General features: G+C 36.2%; 1 protein-coding gene across 2 annotated transcripts in view; it reads left to right on the top strand.

Moving 5' to 3' along the window:
- The window catches only part of LOC123536409 (dynein axonemal light chain 1-like), a 97471-nt gene that overhangs the window by 25491 nt on the left and 50400 nt on the right, over positions 1 to 21580 (top strand). Inside the window, exons 4-6 of one of the 2 annotated variants that reach the window (XM_045319592.2) lie at positions 7480 to 7504; positions 11689 to 11744; positions 17875 to 17930. In XM_045319592.2, coding sequence (XP_045175527.1) covers positions 7480 to 7504; positions 11689 to 11744; positions 17875 to 17930 — 137 coding nt within the window. The remainder of the gene's footprint in view (positions 1 to 7479; positions 7505 to 11688; positions 11745 to 17874; positions 17931 to 21580) is intronic. The other variant, XM_045319585.2, reaches the window with a different exon arrangement.

Here is a 21580-nt window from a genome sequence, read left to right as displayed (position 1 = left end):
GACTGAATTTATGACAAATTACCTCCCTTTATTTTTTATGTAAATGAATATACGTTAGCAGCTTTTAATGAGATTGGTTTTAAATGTTATTTAAGTCTTCCAGGGTAAGGAATAGTCATGCTAGTACAAAAATGCTGCATTTGAGCCTAGGGCCCTCAAACTTGGTATGGAGATTGGCCCGACTAGTACGTGACCCATAGGTCAAAAGGGACTGTTACAAGAAAATATTTATCCTGATGATATTTAGTGTATGCCTATGTGATCTATGTCAAAACTTGATAAGAGCAATGGTACTCAGGTGAGCGATATAGGGCCATCATGGCCCTCTTGTTATTACTTTACACTAAAATATTCAGCGAAATTAAAAGAAAGGTATATTTTCATAACTTCTTCTGGCTGCCATTATATTCTATAACAGTCACTGAGTACTTCTACTCTAAACAAGATCTTGTTTGTTTTGACGGCAAAGTTCAAAGACACCCGCTGACAAGCATGGCATCTCATGTAAGTCAAACGTGATTTAAGAAAATTTCGCCTTCTATTGGCTATTCATTATCATACTGGCTATTTGAAATGTAGAGACTTACCCTATACCCTCTTTACACAAGGGAAACAATCTTTTTATAGAGTGAACTTGTTGAGTGAACACCATTCGAGCCTCACTCGGGAAGTTGAATTCCTCATGTGAGGAAGCCATCCAGCTGGCTTACGGAAGGTAGGTGGTCTACCCAGGTGCCTGCTTGTGACGAAATAATGCACAGAGGGGCACATGGGGTCTTCCTCCACCATTAAAGCTGGAAAGTCGCCATATGACCTATCATGTGTCAGTGCGACGTTAAATCCAACAACAACAACAAAAAAAATAATGAAACTTGGTCAGAATGTTATAATCTTGATGATCTTGAGGTCAAGCATAAATCTGGGTCAGGGGTGGGGTCAAAAACTAGGTCACCAGGTCAGATCAAAGGAAAAGCTAGTTAACACTCTAGAGGCCACATTAATGACTATATCTTAATGAAACTCTGCCAGAATGTTAACCTTGATGATCTTTAGGTCAAGGTTAAATGTTGGTCAGGTGGGATCAAAAACTAGGTCACCAGATCAAATTAAAGGAAAAGCTAGTTAACACTCTAGAGGCCACATTTATGTCTGTATCTTCATGAAACTTTGTCGGAATGTTAACCTTGATGATCTTTAGGTCAAGTTCAAATCTAGTTCAGGTGGGTTATAAAACTAGGTCACCAGGTCAAATCAAACTAAAACTAGTTAACACTCTAAAGGCCACATTTATGACTGTATCTTAATGAAACTTGGTCACAATGTTAATCTTGATGATCTTAGGGCAAATTTAAATCTTGAGTCAGGTGGGGTCAAAAACTAGGTCACCAGGTCAAATCAAATGTAAAGCTTGTTAACATTCTAGAGGCCACATTTATGATAATATGTCTATGAAACTTTGCCACTTTAGATAATAATTTATTCATGCACAGTTATGCAACTAAATATTTCCAGTTTCTTACATAAATGTATTTATATTGACATAGCCCTATGTTAAAAAGACCTACATTGCCTATTCTTTTTGGTCAATTGTTACCCAAAAGAAACAATTATTTTGAACCTGTTATGTTGCAGCTTTAAAGTTATAGGTCCTACAAGCTGCTGTTTTGTATTGCCAATACATATTGTGTATTGATCCTTCTGTGTTGCAATATCTATCATATCAATTATTTTTCCATTCAATACACAGCCCTACACACATAAAGTCATTTTGCACAAAGAAACATCAATGTCTTCAACTGTATGCCTTTAAAGAGAAATCAGTCCTTAATATTTTCAAATAAACTGGAGCAAAAGAAGTTGATTGCCAGCCCTTGAAATTTTGCCATCAAAGCATGTTGTACAAAAGATGCAAGTAAGCTGTGAAGTTTTTGACTTGAATAGGCCTGTCAACATCCATTTCTTTCATATCTTAATACTGGATGCGTATCTTTTTTCATGGTATAAAAGGTGTACTCGTGCAGTGATGGCAAACAAGGGAGAGAGGTCCATGTTGCATAATACATGGCTGATCATGTTGTCATAGAAGCTGCAAATTGCATTTACAATGATATTCCATACTGCAGCTTGGTCTGCTATAATGAATACCTTTCAGAAGTTGATGAAGTTTATAGTGATTCGAAGGACTGCTCACATATTATAATGTACAGTAGCAGTCTGGTTCATACATGTCTGAACAAAATCCAGCTTGTACGTCCGATATTATCTCATTCATTGTTGTCTTAATGGGATCGAGTTTGATTCTAGTCAGAACTTTAAATTTATTTATTTATTTATTTTATTTTGTTGGGTTTAACGTCGCACCGACACAATTTTAGGTCATATGGCGACTTTCCAGCTTTAATGGTGGAAGAAGACCCCAGGTGCCCCTCCGTGCACTATTTCGTCACGAGCGGGCACCTGGGTAGAACCACCGACCTTCCGTAAGCCAGCTGGATGGCTTCCTCACGTGAAGAATTCTACACCCCAAATGAGGTTTCGAACCCACATCGATGAGGGGCAAATGGTTTGAAGTCAACGACTCTAACCACTCGGCCACGGAGGCCCCCAGAACTTTAAATGTATCAATGTTGGATGCCTCTCCAGTTCTGGTAGCCATTATTAAGATTGCCTTTATTTCATATCTTCACAATGAGCCGTGTCATGGGAGTGAATGGTCCAGAATTGTACTAAAAGAACCATGGTCACGAACAGGAACATGTACTAAAATAGAAAAAGTGGAAACTCCACATGTCCCTCAACACAACAAAAACGAAAATGTTGCAGGCTCTGTTTGATTGAGCCTGTTCATGGATGGTAGTGGAAATGCATGCCACTGTCCACGCCCTCTAGCCCCAGGTTGAGCAGAACTCAACATTTACACATGCTAAAAGAACAAAAATCAATTTCGAGACATCCGCAGATGTGTTCATACGGTGGTGCACATGGAACCTTCAGTGCTACACTACTGTGTAATTCCATGAAAAGCGGCGTATGGTCCCCAGTTAAAATAATGGGTTTGCCCTAAACGAGACCCATTTCAGCCTAAAACACACAGTTCAGTAAATGGTTCTATGCATATTGAAAAAGTTTCTCATTCTGGTCTGGTGCCAGTGTGTTGTCCATTCAGCTTGGACCTTTTCATTCTCTTACATGTCTTGTTTAATTGACAGCTTCTTGTGGAATATTGTGTAGTTTAGTACTGTTGCTCTGTTTCTATTGCTGGTTTTATTTCCTTCTTTGTGAAAGAACTAGTGGTAATGTCAAGCCCCTCCCTGTCTTGTAGGTCAGGTGAGTGGTCAAAAGGTGTGCCACATGGGAGTGTGCTGAAGTGCTCTCTCCATCTCTCCAGTTGCTCTGCTACCTTGGTTATTGTTTTAACATCACTGGATTCGACTGACTTATCTTTGTTGCTGCTTTGTCTCAATAATTTCCAGCGTTCCTATATCTCCCTTTTATGTTTCTTCCTGTTCCTGTTCCATTTGTTCCTGTTCTATTTGGTCGACTTTTTTTTCTTTAGGCACTTCTCTTCACCTCTTTCTATTTGGTTTGATATATATTCTGCTTGCATGGTTTGCTTCTGTATTCTTGTTTTCATTGTTAGCACTCTTTGTCTGATTCCCTTCTCAGTTCTTTTTAAATAGTCAACTCCTGTATGTCCTGTTCTGGTATCCAAGTGTTTTTTCACATGTGATCTTAAATGTTCCCTTGACTTTCTCCAACTTATCTTCAGTCAAGCCTTCTTCAGGCTCAGCAGGGGTCTGAAAATTGTTGGTGATAGTAATTGCAAAGAATTGGTGTGCCTCCCAAGTGGCCAGTTTAGAGGTGTCATAGCACAGGTATCTTTGGAGTTCAGACTTCCTTGTTGAGTAGTTTTTTACTTGAGTTTGGTCAGTACTATGTCACGGTTTGAACTTATGTCTGCTCCTCTATAAACTTGAACATCCATTAAGGATCTCCTGCATCATCTTGAGACCTCAGTGTAATCTATCTGATTCTCTGTAACCCTGTCAGGTCAGATTTCCTTGTTGCTGTGGGTTTGTTTAGCATAAAGCTCTATGATTTTGGTCATGGTGCCAGGACCCTTTTTGCCCATAACTAATTATGTTCCAATGAGAGTGTTGTCATTTTATACTTTAGCATTCATGTCACCAATGATAAAGATGATGTCTTGCTTTGGGACTCATTTGCTTTAAACAAGCATCCATTCCCTTGTTTGTCAGCTTGTTATTATGTGGGGGGTATATAACGTTGCTGCTGTCTGTATATCAGTACATTCGTCTGTCCCTCAATATGTACGCCCCAAAATCTTGTGTGTCCAACTCCTCGTACACTATTGGTCTGATTTGCATCAGACTTACACAGAATGAACAACCTTAATGTGCAGATGACCATAAAGGAAGGAATTTTTGGTTACTATTTTTATGCCCCCGAAGGGAAGGCATATAGATTTTGAACCGTCTGTCGGTCTGTCAGTCTGTGTCTGTCTGTCCGCAATTTTCGTGTCCGGTCCATATCTTTGTCATCCATGGATGGATTTTTAAATAACTTGGCATGAATGTGTACCACAGTAAGACGACATGTCGCACACAAGACCCAGGTCTGTAGCTCAAAGGTCAAGGTCACACTTAGACATTAAAGGTCATATTTCATGATAGTTCATTGATGGGCGTGTCCAGTCCATATCTTTGTCATTCGTGCATGGATTTTAAAATTATTGGGCATGAATGTGTACCACAGTAAGACGACGTGTTGCGCACAAGACCCAGGTCCGTAGGTCAAAGGTCCTAAACTAACATCAGCCATAACTATTCATTCAAAGTGCCATCGGGGGCATGTGTCATCCTATGGAGACAGCTCTTGTTACTTCAGTTATGGCTCTTTGATAGTTTTGCAATATAGAATATAGAGAAAAATTTTGTGTGTGAAATTCTCCCCCACTATTAGCCTGATTTGCTTCAAATTTTCACAGATGAACAAGCTTGATGTGCAGATGACCATAAAGAAAGAAACTTTTGCTGTGACTTCTATTACCACAGCTATGGTCCTTTGATAGTTTTGCAGCATAGAGTCCAACTCCTCAAATGCAATTGAAAGGATATGTTGAAAGTTTCACAGATGAAGAACTCGCATGTGAAGATGACCATAAATAATGGACTATTTTCTGTGGCAATTTTTTTCTAAAAATATGCCCCTTTCTCAATTTCACAAAATAGGTCATATTGAAGAAATTTGGTGTGTTCAGCTCCTCATACACTTTTTATACGCCCGTTTGAAAAACGGGACGTATTATGGGAACGCCCCTGGCGGGCGGGCGGGCGGGCGGGCTGGCGGGCGGGCGGGCGGCGTCCACAGACCTTGTCCGGAGCATATCTTCTACATGCATGAAGGGATTTTGATGAAACTTGGCACAGTTGTTCACCATCATGAGACGGAGTGTCATGCGCAAGAACCAGGTCCCTAGGTCTAAGGTCAAGGTCACACTTAGAGGTCAAAGGTCAAATTCAAGAATGACTTTGTCCGGACCATATCTTCTTCATGCATAGAGGGATTTTGATGAAAGTTGGCACAATTGTTCATCATCATGAGAAGGAGTGTCATGCGCAAGAACCAGGTCCCTAGGTCTAAGGTCAAGGTCACACTTAGAGGTCAAAGGATACAAGAATGAAAACTTTGTCCGGAGCATTTCTTCTTCATGCATAGAGGGATTTTGATATAACTTGGCACAAATGTTCACCACCATGAGGCGGAGTGTCATGCGCAAGAACCAGCTCTCTAGGTCTAAGGTCAAGGTCACAATTAGAGGTCAAAGGATATAAGAATGAAAACCTTGTCCGGAGCATGTCTTCTTCATGCATAGAGGGATTTTGATATAACTTGGCACAAATGTTCACCACCACGAGACGTAGTGTCATGCGCAAGAACCAGGTCCCTAGGTCTAAGGTCAAGGTCACACTTAGAGGCCAAAGGTCAGATACAAGAATGACTTTGTCCGAAGCATTTCTTCTTCATGCATGGAGGGATTTTGATGTAACTTGACACAATTATACACCATCATGAGACGAAGTGTCATGCGCAGTTCCCTTCTTTCGAATTACTTCCCTTTGTTGTTACTATAAATAGCTTATATTGTAACTTTTTCGTTACTAGTCATAGGGAAAAATCGAGACCACTTTTCTGTAGTACAATATGCATGCTACATCCAATTTTGAGGTGTATTTTGACCAGTCTCTACCTGGAAAAGATTTTTGTGAGGACTTACAATTTTTTTTTTTATTTTTTTTTTTTTTTTTATTTTTTTTTTTTTAAAGATTAACTTCCCTTAGTTGTTACTATAAATAACTTATATTGTAACTTTTTTATAATTGACCGTAGGGAAAAACCAAGACCACTTTTCTATGGTACAACATAGATGTTACTTTCCAATTTTAGGTGTATTTTAAGGTATCTCTACCTGGTAAGGAGTTTTTTTGTGGACTTAGAAAAACAAAACATTTAGTTATTACTAAACAACCACAAAGTTAAAATTCCATTTGCAAATACAGGTGCTAGAGTAAAGAAATTTGCTGTGACGGGCGTATATTGTGACATTCTTGCACTCTTGTTGAAGGAATGGATTCAAAGTTGCTTGGATGCACAACCTTATCTGAATACAATTTGTTTCAAACTTTCAGTTGAACATCCTTCATGTGAAGATGGTCTGTACTAAAAACTTTGCTATATTTAGAGAATGGCACAGTATGTGGGGGCATCTTTGTCTAATGGACACAATTCTAGATTGGTTAAAGAATAGAACTAAGCAATTGTGACTCTCTGGAACTTGGACTAAAATCATGCTGAGATGATTCTCTTATTGACTGGTTCCCATTCCAACAGACTCTTGCTCTTCTTTTTACCCAGTGAAAATCCACTCCATGTTGTTGTCTATTGTCCTCGAGGTCAGAGTACAGCATTGTCTATCCTGTAGCAATGGTTTTCCTGCTAATGTCCATCTCACCTCACTAAACCTTAGGATTTCCAGGTTTTATTTCTTCATCTCTCTGACTATACTAAAAAAGTCTTGTGCATTTTATTCCAGTTCCGTAAAATGTTTTCACATTCCATTGTCGCAATATGTGTAACAATCTTCAGGAAAGCAGGGATGTCTAAAAGCAAGTCCATATCATTCACTCTCTAGAATTTTCAGTTATGGTGGTTTCTGTAACAAGTGATTGTTGTACATGAATGTGGAGCTGGCCCTACCAGCAACCTTCTTTCTTACTCATTCTGGCTTAACACTGTCCATGGCCAAGAAAAGTTTTCTATCGTAAAAATTTAAACCATAGTAAGTTAAATGAAGCTTTTAGATCTGGAGGCTCACAGATTAAGTATGCAAAAAGATTTTTTTTCAATATATCACATGCTTTGATGGCATTTGTAAATATTACCTTATTCTCATTCCAGTTACATGTATTTCTATGTATAGAAGGTATGTATTTTTGTATAAAAAAAACCAAAAAAAACATTCTTTTTGATTCACATGTTCTGTAACAGTGTTTTTGTGTGATTCTGATTGAAAAGCATCATTCTAATAGTTAGCTGGAATTTCATGACAGGTAATTTTAAAGGTTTTACAAACTTTATGGCAGTAGTGCAATCTCTGTGTGTCCTGCTTTTTCCCAGTATTTTTCTCTCAAAATGTCACCTTTAATGCTAACACAGGGAATCTGAAATTTTTTAGGAGATTAGCTTAAACAGATACAAGATAATGATAGATAGGGTAAAAACAGAAATTGAGGAAATGGTCTGTATTCACAGTTCCTGTGGAGTTGGTTGAAGGCATGAAATAGATTGCCTACCACAATTTTAACATTGTATGTAAAGTATAAAATGGGAAATATCTCCAACTAAATGCCGGTAGATTTTGTTTTGTTTTTGAATATACCTGTATATTAACTTATCACTTCAAACATCGTTTTTTGATGAATGTCAAATTACCTTTAAATTGTTATTAGTACTCTCTAGGGTCTTTTATATATTCTTATTAAGTTTCATTTGCTTACACATATTTTTATACGCCCGTTTGAAAAACGGGACGTATTATGGGAACGCCCCTGGCGGGCGGATGGGTGGGTGGGCGGCGTCCACAGACTTTGTCCGGAGCATATCTTCTACATGCATTGAGGGATTTTGATGAAACTTGGCACAGTTGTTCACCATCATGAGACGGAGTGTCATGTGCAAGAACCAGGTCCCTAGGTGTAAGGTCAAGGTCACACTTAGAGGTCAAAGGTCAAATTCAAGAATGACTTTGTCCGGAGCATATCTACTTCATGCATGGAGGGATGTTGATGAAAGTTGGCACAATTGTTCATCATCATGAGGCAGAGTGTCGTGCGCAAGAACCAGGTCCCTAGATCTAAGGTCAAGGTCACACTTAGAGGTCAAAGGATACAAGAATGAAAAATTCAAGAATGATTTTGTCCGGAGCATATCTTCTTCATGCATGGAAGGATTTTGATGTAGCTTGGCACAATTGTTCACCATCATGAGAGGGGGTGTCGTGCACAAGAACAAGGTCCCTAGGTCTAAGGTCAAGGTCACACTTAAAGGTCAAAGGATACAAGAATGAAAACTTTGTCCGGAGCATATCTTCTTCATGCATGAAAGGACTTGGATGTAGCTTGGCACAATTGTTCACCATCATGAGATGGAGTGTCATGCGCAAGACCCAGGTCCCTAGGTCTAAGATCAAGGTCAGACTTAGAGGTCAAAGGATACAAGAATGAAAACTTTGTCCAGAGCATATCTTCTTCATACATGAAAGGACTTTGATGTAGCTTGGCACAAATGTTCACAAGCATGAGACGGAGTGTCATGCGCAAGAACCAGGTCCCTAGGTCTAAGGTCAAGGTCACACTTAGGCCAAAGGTCAAATACAAGAATGACTTTGTCCGGAGCATTTCTTTTTCATGCATGGAGGGATTTTGATGTAACTTGGCACAATTGTACACCATAATTATACGGAGTGTCATCACTGGTCCCTTCTTTTGAATTACTTCCCTTTGTTTTTACTATAAATAGCTTATATTGCAACTTTTTCATTACTAGTCTTAGGGAAAAATCGAGACCACTTTTCTGTAGTACAACATGCATTTTACATCCAGTTCTGAGGTGTATTTTGAGCTTTCTCTACCTGGTAAGGATTTTTGTACGGACCTGCAATTTTTTTTTATGCCCCCGAAGGGAGGCATATAGTTTTTGAACCGTCTGTTGGTCTGTCTGTCTGTCCGCAATTTTCGTGTCCGGTCCATATCTTTGTCATCGATGGATGGATTTTCAAATAACTTGGCATGAATGTGTACCACAGTAAGATGACGTGTTGCGCGCAAGACCCAGGTCCGTAGCTCAAAGGTCAAGGTCACACTTAGACATTAAAGGATAGTGCATTGATGGGCGTGTCCGGTCCATATCTTTGTCATCGATGGATGGATTTTCAAATAACTTGGCATGAATGTGTACCACAGTAAGACGATGTGTTGCGCGCAAGACCCAGGTCCGTAGCTCAAAGATCAAGGTCACACTTAGACGTTAAAGGATAGTGCATTGATGGGCGTGTCCGGCCCATATCTTTGTCATGGATGGATGGATTTTCAAATAACTTGGCATGAATGTGTACCACAGTAAGACGACGTGTCGTGCGCAAGACCCAGGTTCGTAGCTCAAAGGTCAAGGTCACACTTAGAAGATAAAGGATAGTGCATTGATGGGCGTGTCCGGTCCATATCTTTGTCATTGAAGGATGGATTTTCAAATAACTTGGCATGAATGTGTATCAAGTAAGACAACGTGTCACACGCAATACCCAGGTCCGTAGCTCAAAGGTCAAGGTCACACTTAGACGTTAAAAGTCATTTTTCATGAAAGTGCATTAATGGGCATGTCTGGTCCATATCTTTGTCATTCATGCATGGATTTTAAAATAACTATGCATGAATGAGTGACACAGTAAGACGACATGTCACGCGCAAGACCCAGCTCTGTAGGTCAAAGGTCCTAAACTCTAACATCGGCCATAACTATTCATTCAAAGTGCCATCTGGGGCATGTGTCATCCTATGTAGACAGCTCTTGTTTTTTCTTTTTTTTTTCTTTAAAGATTAACTTCCCTTAGTTGTTACTATAAATAACTTACATTGTAACTTTTTATACACCCGTTTGAAAAACAGGACGTATTATGGGAACGCCCCTGGCGGGCGGGCGGGCAGCTTCCACAGACTTTGTCCGGAGCATATCTTCTTCATGCATGGAGGGATTTTGATGAAAGTTGGTACAATTGTTAATCATTAAGAGATGGAGTGTCTTGTGCAAGAACCAGGTCCCTAGGTCTAAGGTCAAGGTCATACTTAGAGGTCAAAGGATACAAGAATGAAAACCTTGTCCGGAGCATTTCTTCTTCATGCATGGAGGGATTTTGATATAATTTGGCACAAGTGTTCACCACCACAAGACGAAGTGTCAGGCGCAAGAACCAGGTCCCTAGGTCTATGGTCAAGGTCACACTTAGAGACCAAAGGTCGGATACAAGAATGACTTTGTCCGAAGCATTTCTTCTTCATGCATGGAGGGATTTTGATGTAACTTGGCACAATTATTATACACCATCATGAGACGAAGTGTCATGCGCCATTCCATTCTTTAGAATTACTTCCGTTTGTTGTTACTATAAATAGCTTATATTGTAACTTTTTCATTACTAGTCGTAGGGAAAAATCGAGACCACTTTTCTGTAGAACAACATGCATGCTACATACAATTTTGAGGTGTATTTTGACCAATCTCTACCTTGTAAAGATTTTTGTGTGGACTTACAATTTTTTTTTGGATATTTTTTTTTTTTTTTTTTTTTTTTTTAAGATTAACTTCCCTTAGTTGTTACTATAAATAACTTATATTGTAACTTTTTTATAATTGACCGTAGGGAAAAAACAAGACCACTTTTCTGTGGTACAACATAGATGTTACTTTCCAATTTTAGGTGTATTTTAAGGTATCTCTACCTGGTAAGGAGTTTTTTGTGGACTTCGAAAAACAAAAGACTTACAATGATTACTAAACAACCACAAAATTAAAATTCCATTTGCAAATACAGGTGCTAGAGTAAAGAAATTTGCTGTGACAGGCGTATATTGTGACATTTTGGCACTCTTGTTTTAAGAATATTTATTGAAAAGACCCTGTTTTGGAATATGTGAATCAAATATAATCAATTTAATTTTTGCTTTGGTGTCAGTGATTGTAAGATAATTTGTTAAATGTGTTGTCTTCTTAATCAGAATTGTATATTTAATATTTTCTAATCGTGTGAAAGTAGTATGAAACTTTGCAGAATGGGTTGAAGAATGTTTAAAAGTTGCAGTGTTCTAATAAAATAGGAACATGATTAGCATTTCATTCTTTAATATTTGCATACATCAACAGTTGTAAATTTTACTTCAGAGAAGAAACAGATGCTTGAACTTAGAACTAAAGTCAAGCATGAAACAATAGGTGTCTTAGTTTTTATAATGCTTTAAAACATTAATTAGAATAAAAATGTCTTCTTACTCCAGTTAAATCTATATGTACAATAAATCTCTGTTTTAACTGTTTTTCCCTATTTTCTATTAACAGGAAGCTGTCACTTTCAACAAACTGTATAGAAAAAATTGCAAATCTTAATGGACTTAGTAAGTGTTCCCTCTTGTTTTAACTTTTAGCATTGTAAATATTCTAAGATCTCAAAACTAAGAAGAACATTTAAAGTTCAGTAAAACACCAGTGATTCAAGATCACACGGAGAGGAGCAATCCAGGGTTTCAAGTGATCTAAACTATTTTATAAGTAGAGGACTTTGTATTGCATGGCAATATTTCATTCTCTTGTTGCTGCCATATTTAGCCACTTATGGTGATCAAAATTGCTCCTGAAATCTAATGGAGGCACATTTTAACAGGTTCTGCTTCTTACAACAAATTTCCTTTGCATTGGTCCAAAAACATGTAAAAACTTTCTGTTTCAGTAAATGATTTTCAACCATATCATTGTAATTACTTTATTTTTCTAGAGTAAAAACTTCTTGAAATGAAAAAAAGGTTTATAAGTGCATTGATTACATATTCAAAAGAAAAGTGTTTCAGATGTCAGTCAAAAGTGTTTCACACAGTATATTTTTATATACTGTGCAGCGGGTTATATTCGCGGAGGTTTAATTTTTGCTATATTTGCGGTCAACATTGACAGCGCGAAATCTAAACACCACGATTTTTTGTTACCGCGAATATACACCTTTCACCAAGGAAGACCACTCAGTTACAAACTTTACTCATCAGCGTTATTGACTTTGTTTTTTGTTACTTTAGGCCATAATAAATTAATTCCTAGATTCCCATACAAATTTAACCCTTTGTCATGTATTTGCAGAATATATTTTAAATATTTGTTTTCTCAGAAACTATATTCCAAGTGATTGCAAAGTATTTGCATCAGACTTTCGCAAACAGTCTGCAAAACGTATCACACTGAAGCAAAGGGTTTGCAAATAAACACTTAGATAAATTACAGACTGCAAAGGTTTTGCAAATAAATACTTTATTAAATTAGCAGACAGCAAAGCATCTGCAAATAAACACTTAGCTCATTTACTTCGCAAAGGTATTGCAAATAAACACTTTGTACAGAAATGAAAGAGCAAAGCATTTGCAAATAGTTAACATAGATGAACTTGCTTTCCTGGTAGACTCTAGGTACAGGAAGTAATTAACCATTCTGTTTTCTGATTGGTCTATATTCAAATGGCAGGATTTTTGAAAATATTGTGAGGAAATGTTTACACATCAGTTAGTAGAAATATTTTGGTGATGCAAACTTGTGTTAAACAGATTATTTATATATAATATTCTAATTATTTTTTCTGGATATAAACTTTGTTGAACAAGGATAATGCAATACCATGTTGTTAAGCAATAAGACTTCCAAGAACCAGAGGATATTGCAGCATGTAGAAAGGTAATGTTAATCAATGATAGTTATATAAAACATTTTTGACTCAAGCAATTGTTAAAACTTACAAATATTACATGATGTTAGTTATTGTTACTGAATGATCACTTAAATGATTGACTTTTAATATTTATTTAAACTGCAAAATTTTAATGGTTTTGTGAATTTACATCTGTTTTTCAGATATTAAAAAAATTCTTTTCTTTGAACCTCAGAAATTCATTTTATGCTGTTTGTTACGTATTTGCGAATACTTTGCATATTATTTGCATGCAAGTTGCAAATACTTTGCTATCACTTTGCGATTACTTTGCTATCACTTTGCGATTACTTTGCTATCACTTTGGGATTTATTTGCCAAAGTTTCAGCTGCGAATTGTAAATTGTTTGCGAAGTATTTGCATTCTGTGTGCGTTGTGTATATTTGCAAAAGCTTTGCAGAATAGTTGCACGTTTCGTTCCATTTCTACTCGTCTGCAGAATATATTCAGCAATCATGTGCTGCAACTGTTCTGCAAAGGTTATGGCAAATATTTGGCAAAGGTAAAAAGTATATTCTGCAAAGGCCCTGTTTTTGCATGGGTTATCATCCAAATTTTGGTTAAAAAGGGTGGGTGGTGGGGGGGGGGGGAGAATTTTTTATTTTATTTTTAAAACAAGTGTACACAGGGGTTCTATTTGACCCAGACTTGGGATTTTGACTCTTGAAATTAGCAAATGTGTACATACAGACTCCTAGGATTTCAGCTGAAGGGTCCTTTTCATCAACATGAGATTTATTTCAGTTTAAACTCACAAAATGAAGCATTGTATATTCAAAATGACTGCTATTCATACATAAATGGAACCCCTGAGAACAAGTCAAGAAAAACAGCAAAAACTTATAGAAAAAGGTAGGGCCAATACATTTTCTGATCTAAATTTGATTGTAATTGATTTTTATTGATAGAAATTAAATACCTGTTTCAGTTGTGACACATTAATCAACACCTGGCTTTGTTATATCATGCAATAAACAACAATCAACAGGGGTAAATAGGTGTGAAAATATCAGAAAACTGTTGTTTACAGATTGGTTATTAGCGAGGATTAATTAATGTAAAGGACTGAATCTTTTTTTTCATTTTTTTTTTTTTCGTTGTTTGATTTTTTTTCAAATCAGGAGATTTGGCCTCACAGGCTATTCCTACGGCTCTCCCTTAAGAATAGTGAAATAGCTATTCCTACGGCTCTAAAGACAGTTTTGTAAGTCCATCTTGTATTGCATTGTACTGAATTAATTCAACAGGTATATTTTCGAACAAATTGTTTACTTTTCAGTATGAGTTCGAATATAGGAAAAGGCTAATTTATGTCTAATTGGCAATATTGTTGTTATCACATAGAGTGTATTAGTTACAGAAAGTGTTTCGTTATAGTTTAATAACAGATTTTAACTCTATCCAAATGATATTCAAATTATGATGTAAACTTAATATAATGACATATTTATTACTCACACTATTATCATTACATTCATTGAATTAATTGATTTGTTGCATATATCTATACATATATATCATTTCGATGACAACAATATTACACATAGACATAACTTAGCTTTTTCCATTATTCGAAATCACTTCCTCGGTGTAATACTGAAAAGTAAACAATTTGTTCGAAAATATACCATTTGAATTAATTCAGTACAATGCAATTCAAGATGGACATACAAAACTGTCTTTAGAGCCGTAGGAATAGCCACCTGCAGGCTATTTCACTGTTCTTATGGGAGAGCCATAGGAATAGCCTATGAGGCTATTCTTACGGGACCGCAGGAATAGCCACTTCCTTTTTGTTATGATCAAATAACCAGTTATTACCGTCAATTAGCTTGTCACCTGGTGTCAGTTTTGTTGTGCACAGTTTGATCTCAGTTAAAATAGTCTCCATTTTTTTTTATAAGTATCCTAATATTCGTGATTTTTAATATTTCTTTCATCAAAATACTTTTAAATTTATATGAAATTAGTTTTGTTTGAAGAAAAATAAAGTTTAAACTACTCGATCTTTTACGGGAACGTAACGGCAACCTTAGATTTTAGCATGGACAGTAAGTGTGTAGAGTAATTTCCCTTTATCAAAATGCGGATTTCTTTTGGTTTGAAGTTGGAAAGTCGTCTATACCTGTGTGTCGGGGCTTGGTCCCAGGGGTAAAAAAACGCATTATCTATGGTATTTTATGGCAGCATTAAAACAAATATAGGGGACCTTATCTCTATGGTGGCATATTTCTGCATACGTTAATTATAAAGTTTTCATGAAAAGTTTATGAACTTTTGCGAAAAAACAATACTTTTCGCGAAAAATTGAACAAACTTGCGTCAAAGTAAGAGAGTTTTCGTTAAAATTTTATCTGGTTAATGAGACAATATGTCAGAGTAATGCCCAGAACTGCAAAAAGATAACCCAATAGTCCCCTCTACTGCAGAATGAAGTGTGTTATATCCACCTCAGTCCCTAACCACCACCCCTAAGAGTGTCTTGAACTTATAGATATTTAATTATAATATTTAGATGGGTTTCAAAATCAGCATATTTTTTTAACTCCCTTTATTATTTCTGTTCATTCCGTATCTGTTATCATATGCAGTAGTTGGCACTATCGTGAAGTTTTTCCACTTAGAACAAAAGATTCTTTCCGTGAAAAGTTTGTAAATTTTCACGAAAACTGTACGAATTTTCACGAAAACTATCTGCTTAAGTGAATGCAGAAATATTCCACCATATATCTCAGTTTGTACATTTCATTTTTGGTTCTGTGTTTTTTTTTTCTTTTTGAGAGAAATAAATTAAAAAGGTCGGGGCGGCATAAAAAAGAGTGGGCGGGCGGGGATGATAATCTAGGAATTAATTTATTATGGCCTTACAATGTGTAAATTGCAATGTACTATGTCAGTGCGTGTGGGGGGTACATTCAACACCTTCAGTGGTAGCTCTAGTTAAATCAAAAAAAAAAAAAAAAAAAAAAAAAAAAAAAGCTCTAGTTTATATAAATTTAATAGTATTTTGAAGAAAGAAATATGAAAAATCCTAAATTTTATGATACTAATAAAAGTTCAACTGTAATCTTTAACCAAGATAAAATTGTGAACAACAAAACTGACACAAGGCATCATGCTAATTGCCGATAATTACTGGCCGTTTAACAGATCGTAATTAAGGATGATCACACCATTTCTTATCAGTTTGAATTGATAAGTTGATGTCGTTTTGAAAAATGCCATTCCGAGATATTGAAAATTGCTTTCTATTCATTCATAAAAATATTTAAGCTTTAAAAAGGAAACATCAAATAGAACAATAATTTATTGGTTTTATTTTCAAGAAAACAAAAATCAATAGTTCAGTGAGACCAATTCCGCTCTCCGCAAAGGAGGTAATTTATTATCAGTGTCTACGTAAATCCTACTTTCGTTTTCAATCTACCACAAAATTTTCGTATTTATTATTATTTGCATGTCTAGGAAGAGTGCCCTCCTTTTCTGTTGTTTCACAACCAAGGTTTATAATTCACCGTCAAATTAGTTTCAACGAAGTTAAGACACCGTGAATTAAAAACTCTTCAAAAAATGCAAACATTTGGCACCGTGAATATAACCCGCTATACAGTATATAACTCTTACAGGTGAAGAAGGATCATTGAAGTTATTGTTATCTTGCGATTCCAGTTTCAACAACAATTTAATATGTACCTAGAAAATTAAAACATAACATTTCACATGGTGACAGAAATGCCAGAAAATACTGACAGACATTGATGCTATATCATGTTAGGATCCCTACTCTAAAAATAGAATGTGCTACCTTGACCTTAGTACATACATGTAATTGTCTTTTCAGTGAGATCTCAATTTATAAATTTAACCAAAAGAACAAAGTTTGCTGCCAAACAGAAAAACTGCAGGTTTATTTGCAATAGTTTTGCTTGGCTTAAAATGTATTTTAAAACTTTTATGTAAGTGGCACCTGTTCATAACTCTCACCATGCGAAATATTTTATCAATACAAAATGTGTACCTTTTCCATTACGTAATAAATCTCATATATAAAAATTAATATTTGTTAGTTCAAACTGCCCGGTTACAGGTTTTTTTGAAGTGCATTGAAAGACTGGAATGAATGGAAGTGCGGAAGTATGATGTCAGCTTCATAAATTACTGATTTAACTTCCTTTCTACTATAAACAAGAGAGTGGCAGGAGATATGCCTGTTTCTCAGACTGCTTTCTTCTAAAAGTGTTTACCTTTATCAATTTAAGCTACTGCATTTTAAACATATGTGATCACTCTAACTTTTTATTTACAGATGTATATTTTGTTAAAAAAATGTGGGTTTTATTCCACTTTGCAGTACTGTAGTTGTGCTTGCATTAGTTTAATATAAACCCATTATTTTCAAATACTGCAGACCTGTCTTACTCATGCAGTTTTCATTGTCAAAGTAGTATCTTCAGTCTTAACCTTTAGCCTGATGGCGGCAAGTGATTCTGCACTGTTCGCTATTCAGTCAGTAAATTTTCAGTGAAACCCTTTCAAATGATAAATGGTACTTCCCAAACTGAATGATAGACCAGTCCATTTTAGAAATCTAGCAAGGTTAAGATCTCTAACCTTTCAGTATTTCAGTACTTTGATTTCAAAAAGTGTTATATATTGTTATAAAGTTTTGGAAGAAACTAACTCTTAACAGATTATCATCATTATTTCATGTGTAAACATTCAAACTTGTTTATGTAGAATCAAAATGTATAATTGATTTCATCTTTTCATTGAACAGAAAACCTAAAGATTTTGTCATTGGGAAGAAACAACATAAAATCGCTCACAGGACTGGTATGTATATTTTTAAAGCTGTTTTAGTGTTTAGAAAATATTGTAAATAATGAAGTTATTGTCAGTAAGCTCTTTAACCTGAGACCAGGACACAGAAATATTTTCGATACCCATAACCTACTTTTTGACAATGATCAATGATATTTTAACTTCTTTAAATTAAGATATCACTTATTTTATTTGCTTATAGTTATTTGTCAAAAAGTAGGCATATAGGTTTAACAGAATCCCGTGTTACTGTAGATACCTATGTATAATGCACAAACTCCTGTGACTTCCTCCAAATCAAGGGTGCATATTTTACATAGGCTTAGAAGATTTTTCAAAACAGTTTCATGAGGATTATTCACCATTCTGGTACAGGGAAAGTACTCTCCACACTAAAAACTGTGTAGGTTGAAAACTAGGATTACCGTTACATGAGAGATGAGTGGTTCATTTCTCAAAGGAATAAATTTTAACATGTTAATTCAATAGTATTTTGAAGAAAGAAATATCAAAAATATGTGGAGTATTACTTTTACCCAAGATCAAACTCTAGGGCCACTATATCGAACATACCTTAAATCTTATGATATTCACAAAGGGTAGGTAAGGTGTCGTAGCTGATATTTCCTCTATCTTGAAAGCCTTGTTATTTACGACACTTCATAAATGTCCTCGTAAATTAAGGTTTAAAAATCCACCCCTTAGCGTTCTGGTAGCATATAAATGCTTAAGTATTTCTACTTACTGTGTCAGAATAATTTGTTTGATATATTGAGAACGTAACACATTAACCACAGACAGTGCTTGACTCCCTTTCCATGCTATCATTGCTATAATTATTGTTGAATTGTTGTTAATAATAGAATTTGGGTCATTTGTGGCTGATTTGGGTTCATTATGTGGATGACTGGGTCTCAGCTTTGCACATTATGTCATATACAAAAATTAAAGGGAACCAGGTATTTGATAGAGCAAGTACTCCTTGTAAAACGTTATGTTTAAATTTGGACCAATCAGAAACAAGTTCTAAAAATAGCACGTCTGCTAAGGTATAAATAGGTAGATGGATGACAGAGAGCTCATTTGGTATCCAGCGGTTGAAGAAGACACATCTAGGATTCAACTAATAATTTATCCCAGTACCTTGATAAGGAGACTATTGCAGTTACCCTGTCAGGGCAGATAAATTATTAAAAAGAAGACGTTTGAAGTTCATAGACTAAAGAAGAGTTGCAGAATTTCAACAAGGTTTTGAGCTATAGGGCCAGCGCATAGGAGTTTTACCTTCAGGGTAGTTGAATACTATAGAGGATAGCAGATATAGGCTGAGCATTGGGAAGCTGAGACAGAGACCCAGAGTTTGGTAATCTACTGAGATAGTAGGAGAGTTCCAGCTTATAGATGGTTCAGCGTTATTGGCGAAGTACAGCCAAGGTATTGGGGATATACCTATATGGTAGTTGAATGCTACATGTGATAGCATATAGGCGCTGAGCATCCAGGAGTCAGGGCAATCATATAGAGTTTGAGAGGACAGAGGCCGAGCATCTATGTGATAGGACTCATATGTTGTTGATTCAAAGACATTGTCTGACGGGAACTTCAACAAAAAGACCAGTCAAGTATAGAGTCTCCAGCCTATAGGAGTTTGAGCTAATCATTTTTAATTGAAGATTGTTAGTTTGAAACATTTAGTGATTTGCCTGATCCCTGAAATTGTCTAGCTCATAATAAGAAATCATTTACAAATCATTGGTACACGAATCATTTAGGCAAGGTAGCCAGAGGAAAATTCTATATATGAGATATTTGGTCTCACCAGCTCTACGTTTTAACAAAGGACATTCTACATCGTTTGTCAGCTAGTCTAAGACATAGTCACCTTAGCGATTGGACCCAAACCATTGTTCAAGATACTAAAGGCGTAGGCACTTCCCTGGGTCATATAACCAGTATCCTGACAATCTGAAGGTGAATCTGTTTGTTCCTTATTGTACCATGCTGAAACTGTCATGAATATACATCATGGGATTTTATCAGTTTTTGGCACTAATGTTTTCTAGAATGAGAAAACTTGTCATGCACAACACCCAGACACCTAGTTCAGAGATCAAGGTCACAATCTGAGGTAAAAGGTCAAAAGGTTTTTTCCATCCAGACCATTACATATAGGTTAAAAAAAAAATTAACCAAACATTTACCCAGATTATACATATCAGTTACCACTTCTGTTCAAATGAAGCTGTATGGGGAGCTTCCACTTTTTTCAAAAGTAGTTTCTTGTTCAGATTATTTGTACTTGTAAGAAAAAATGGCCACAAAAGCTAAAAACTGAAAAATCTTCAAACAACCTCTAAATTACAACTGACAGAGGGCTTTGTCACATTTCTCTTATCTTTATGCTTCCCAAAAGGCGAGCATATAGTTGCCACTTTGTCTGTCCTTCCGTCTTCTGTCTGGAGTATAACTTGAAAAGTATAAATGGCATTTGATTGAAACTTCACATACTCATAGAGGCCATTGAGACAAAGTGCACTATCAAAGAATCATAACTCTACATCACCTAGTTATTGAATTATCGCATTTTATTATACAAAACAAGGCTTATCCGGAGCATTACTTGAAAAGAATTAATGGCATTTCATTGAAACTTCACAAAATGATAGAGGCCATTGACGGGAAGTGCATTGTCAAAGAACCATAATTCTACCTTACCTAGTTTTTAGCTCGGCTATTCGAAGAATAGGGGAGCTATCCTACTCGCCCCGGCGTTAGCATGAGCGCGAGCGTTAGCGTCACACAAATTTTGCATACCACCCCAAATATTTTCAAAGTCCATTGAGATATTGCTTTCATATTTTGCATACTTCTTTACCATCATGACCCCAGTCTGTAAACAGGAGCAGACAACTCTATCAAGCATTTTGACTGAATTATGGCCCCTTTTTGACTTAGAATATGCTTATTGTAATGTTAAAGTTTGCGTACCACCCCAAATATTTTCAAAGTCCATTGAGATATTGCTTTCATATTTTGCATACTTCTTTACCATCATGACCACAGTCTGTAAACAGGAGCAGACAACTCTATCAAGCATTTTGACTGAATTATGGCCCCTTTTCGACTTAGAAGATGCTTATTGTAATGTTACAGTTTGCATACCACCTCAAATATTTTCAAAGTCCATTGAGATATTGCTTTCATATTTTGCATACTGGTTTACCATCATGACCACAGTCTGTAAACAGAAGCAGACAACTCTATCAAGCATTTTTACTGACTTATGGCCCCTTTTTTGACTTAGAATATGCTTATTGTAATGTTAAAGTTTGCATACCACCCCAAATATTTTCAAAGTCCATTGAGATATTGCTTTCATATTTTGCATACTTGTTTACCATCATGACCACAGTCTGTAAACAGGAGCAGACAACTCTATCAAGCATTTTGACTAAATTATGGCCCCTTTTCGACTTAGAAGATGCTTATTGTAATGTTAAAGTTTGCGTACCACCTCAAATATTTTCAAAGTCCATTGAGATATTGGTTTCATATTGTGCATACTTGTTTACCATCATGACCCCAGTCTCTAAACAAGAGCAGACAACTCTATCAAGCATTTTGACTGAATTATGGCACCTTTTCGACTTAGAATATGCTTA

The sequence above is a fragment of the Mercenaria mercenaria genome, chromosome 1, assembly GCF_021730395.1.
Source record: "Mercenaria mercenaria strain notata chromosome 1, MADL_Memer_1, whole genome shotgun sequence".
Taxonomy (NCBI): Eukaryota; Metazoa; Mollusca; class Bivalvia; order Venerida; family Veneridae; genus Mercenaria; species Mercenaria mercenaria.
Note: the sequence above shows the minus strand (reverse complement) of the source record. Positions and strands in the feature narration are given on the sequence as shown.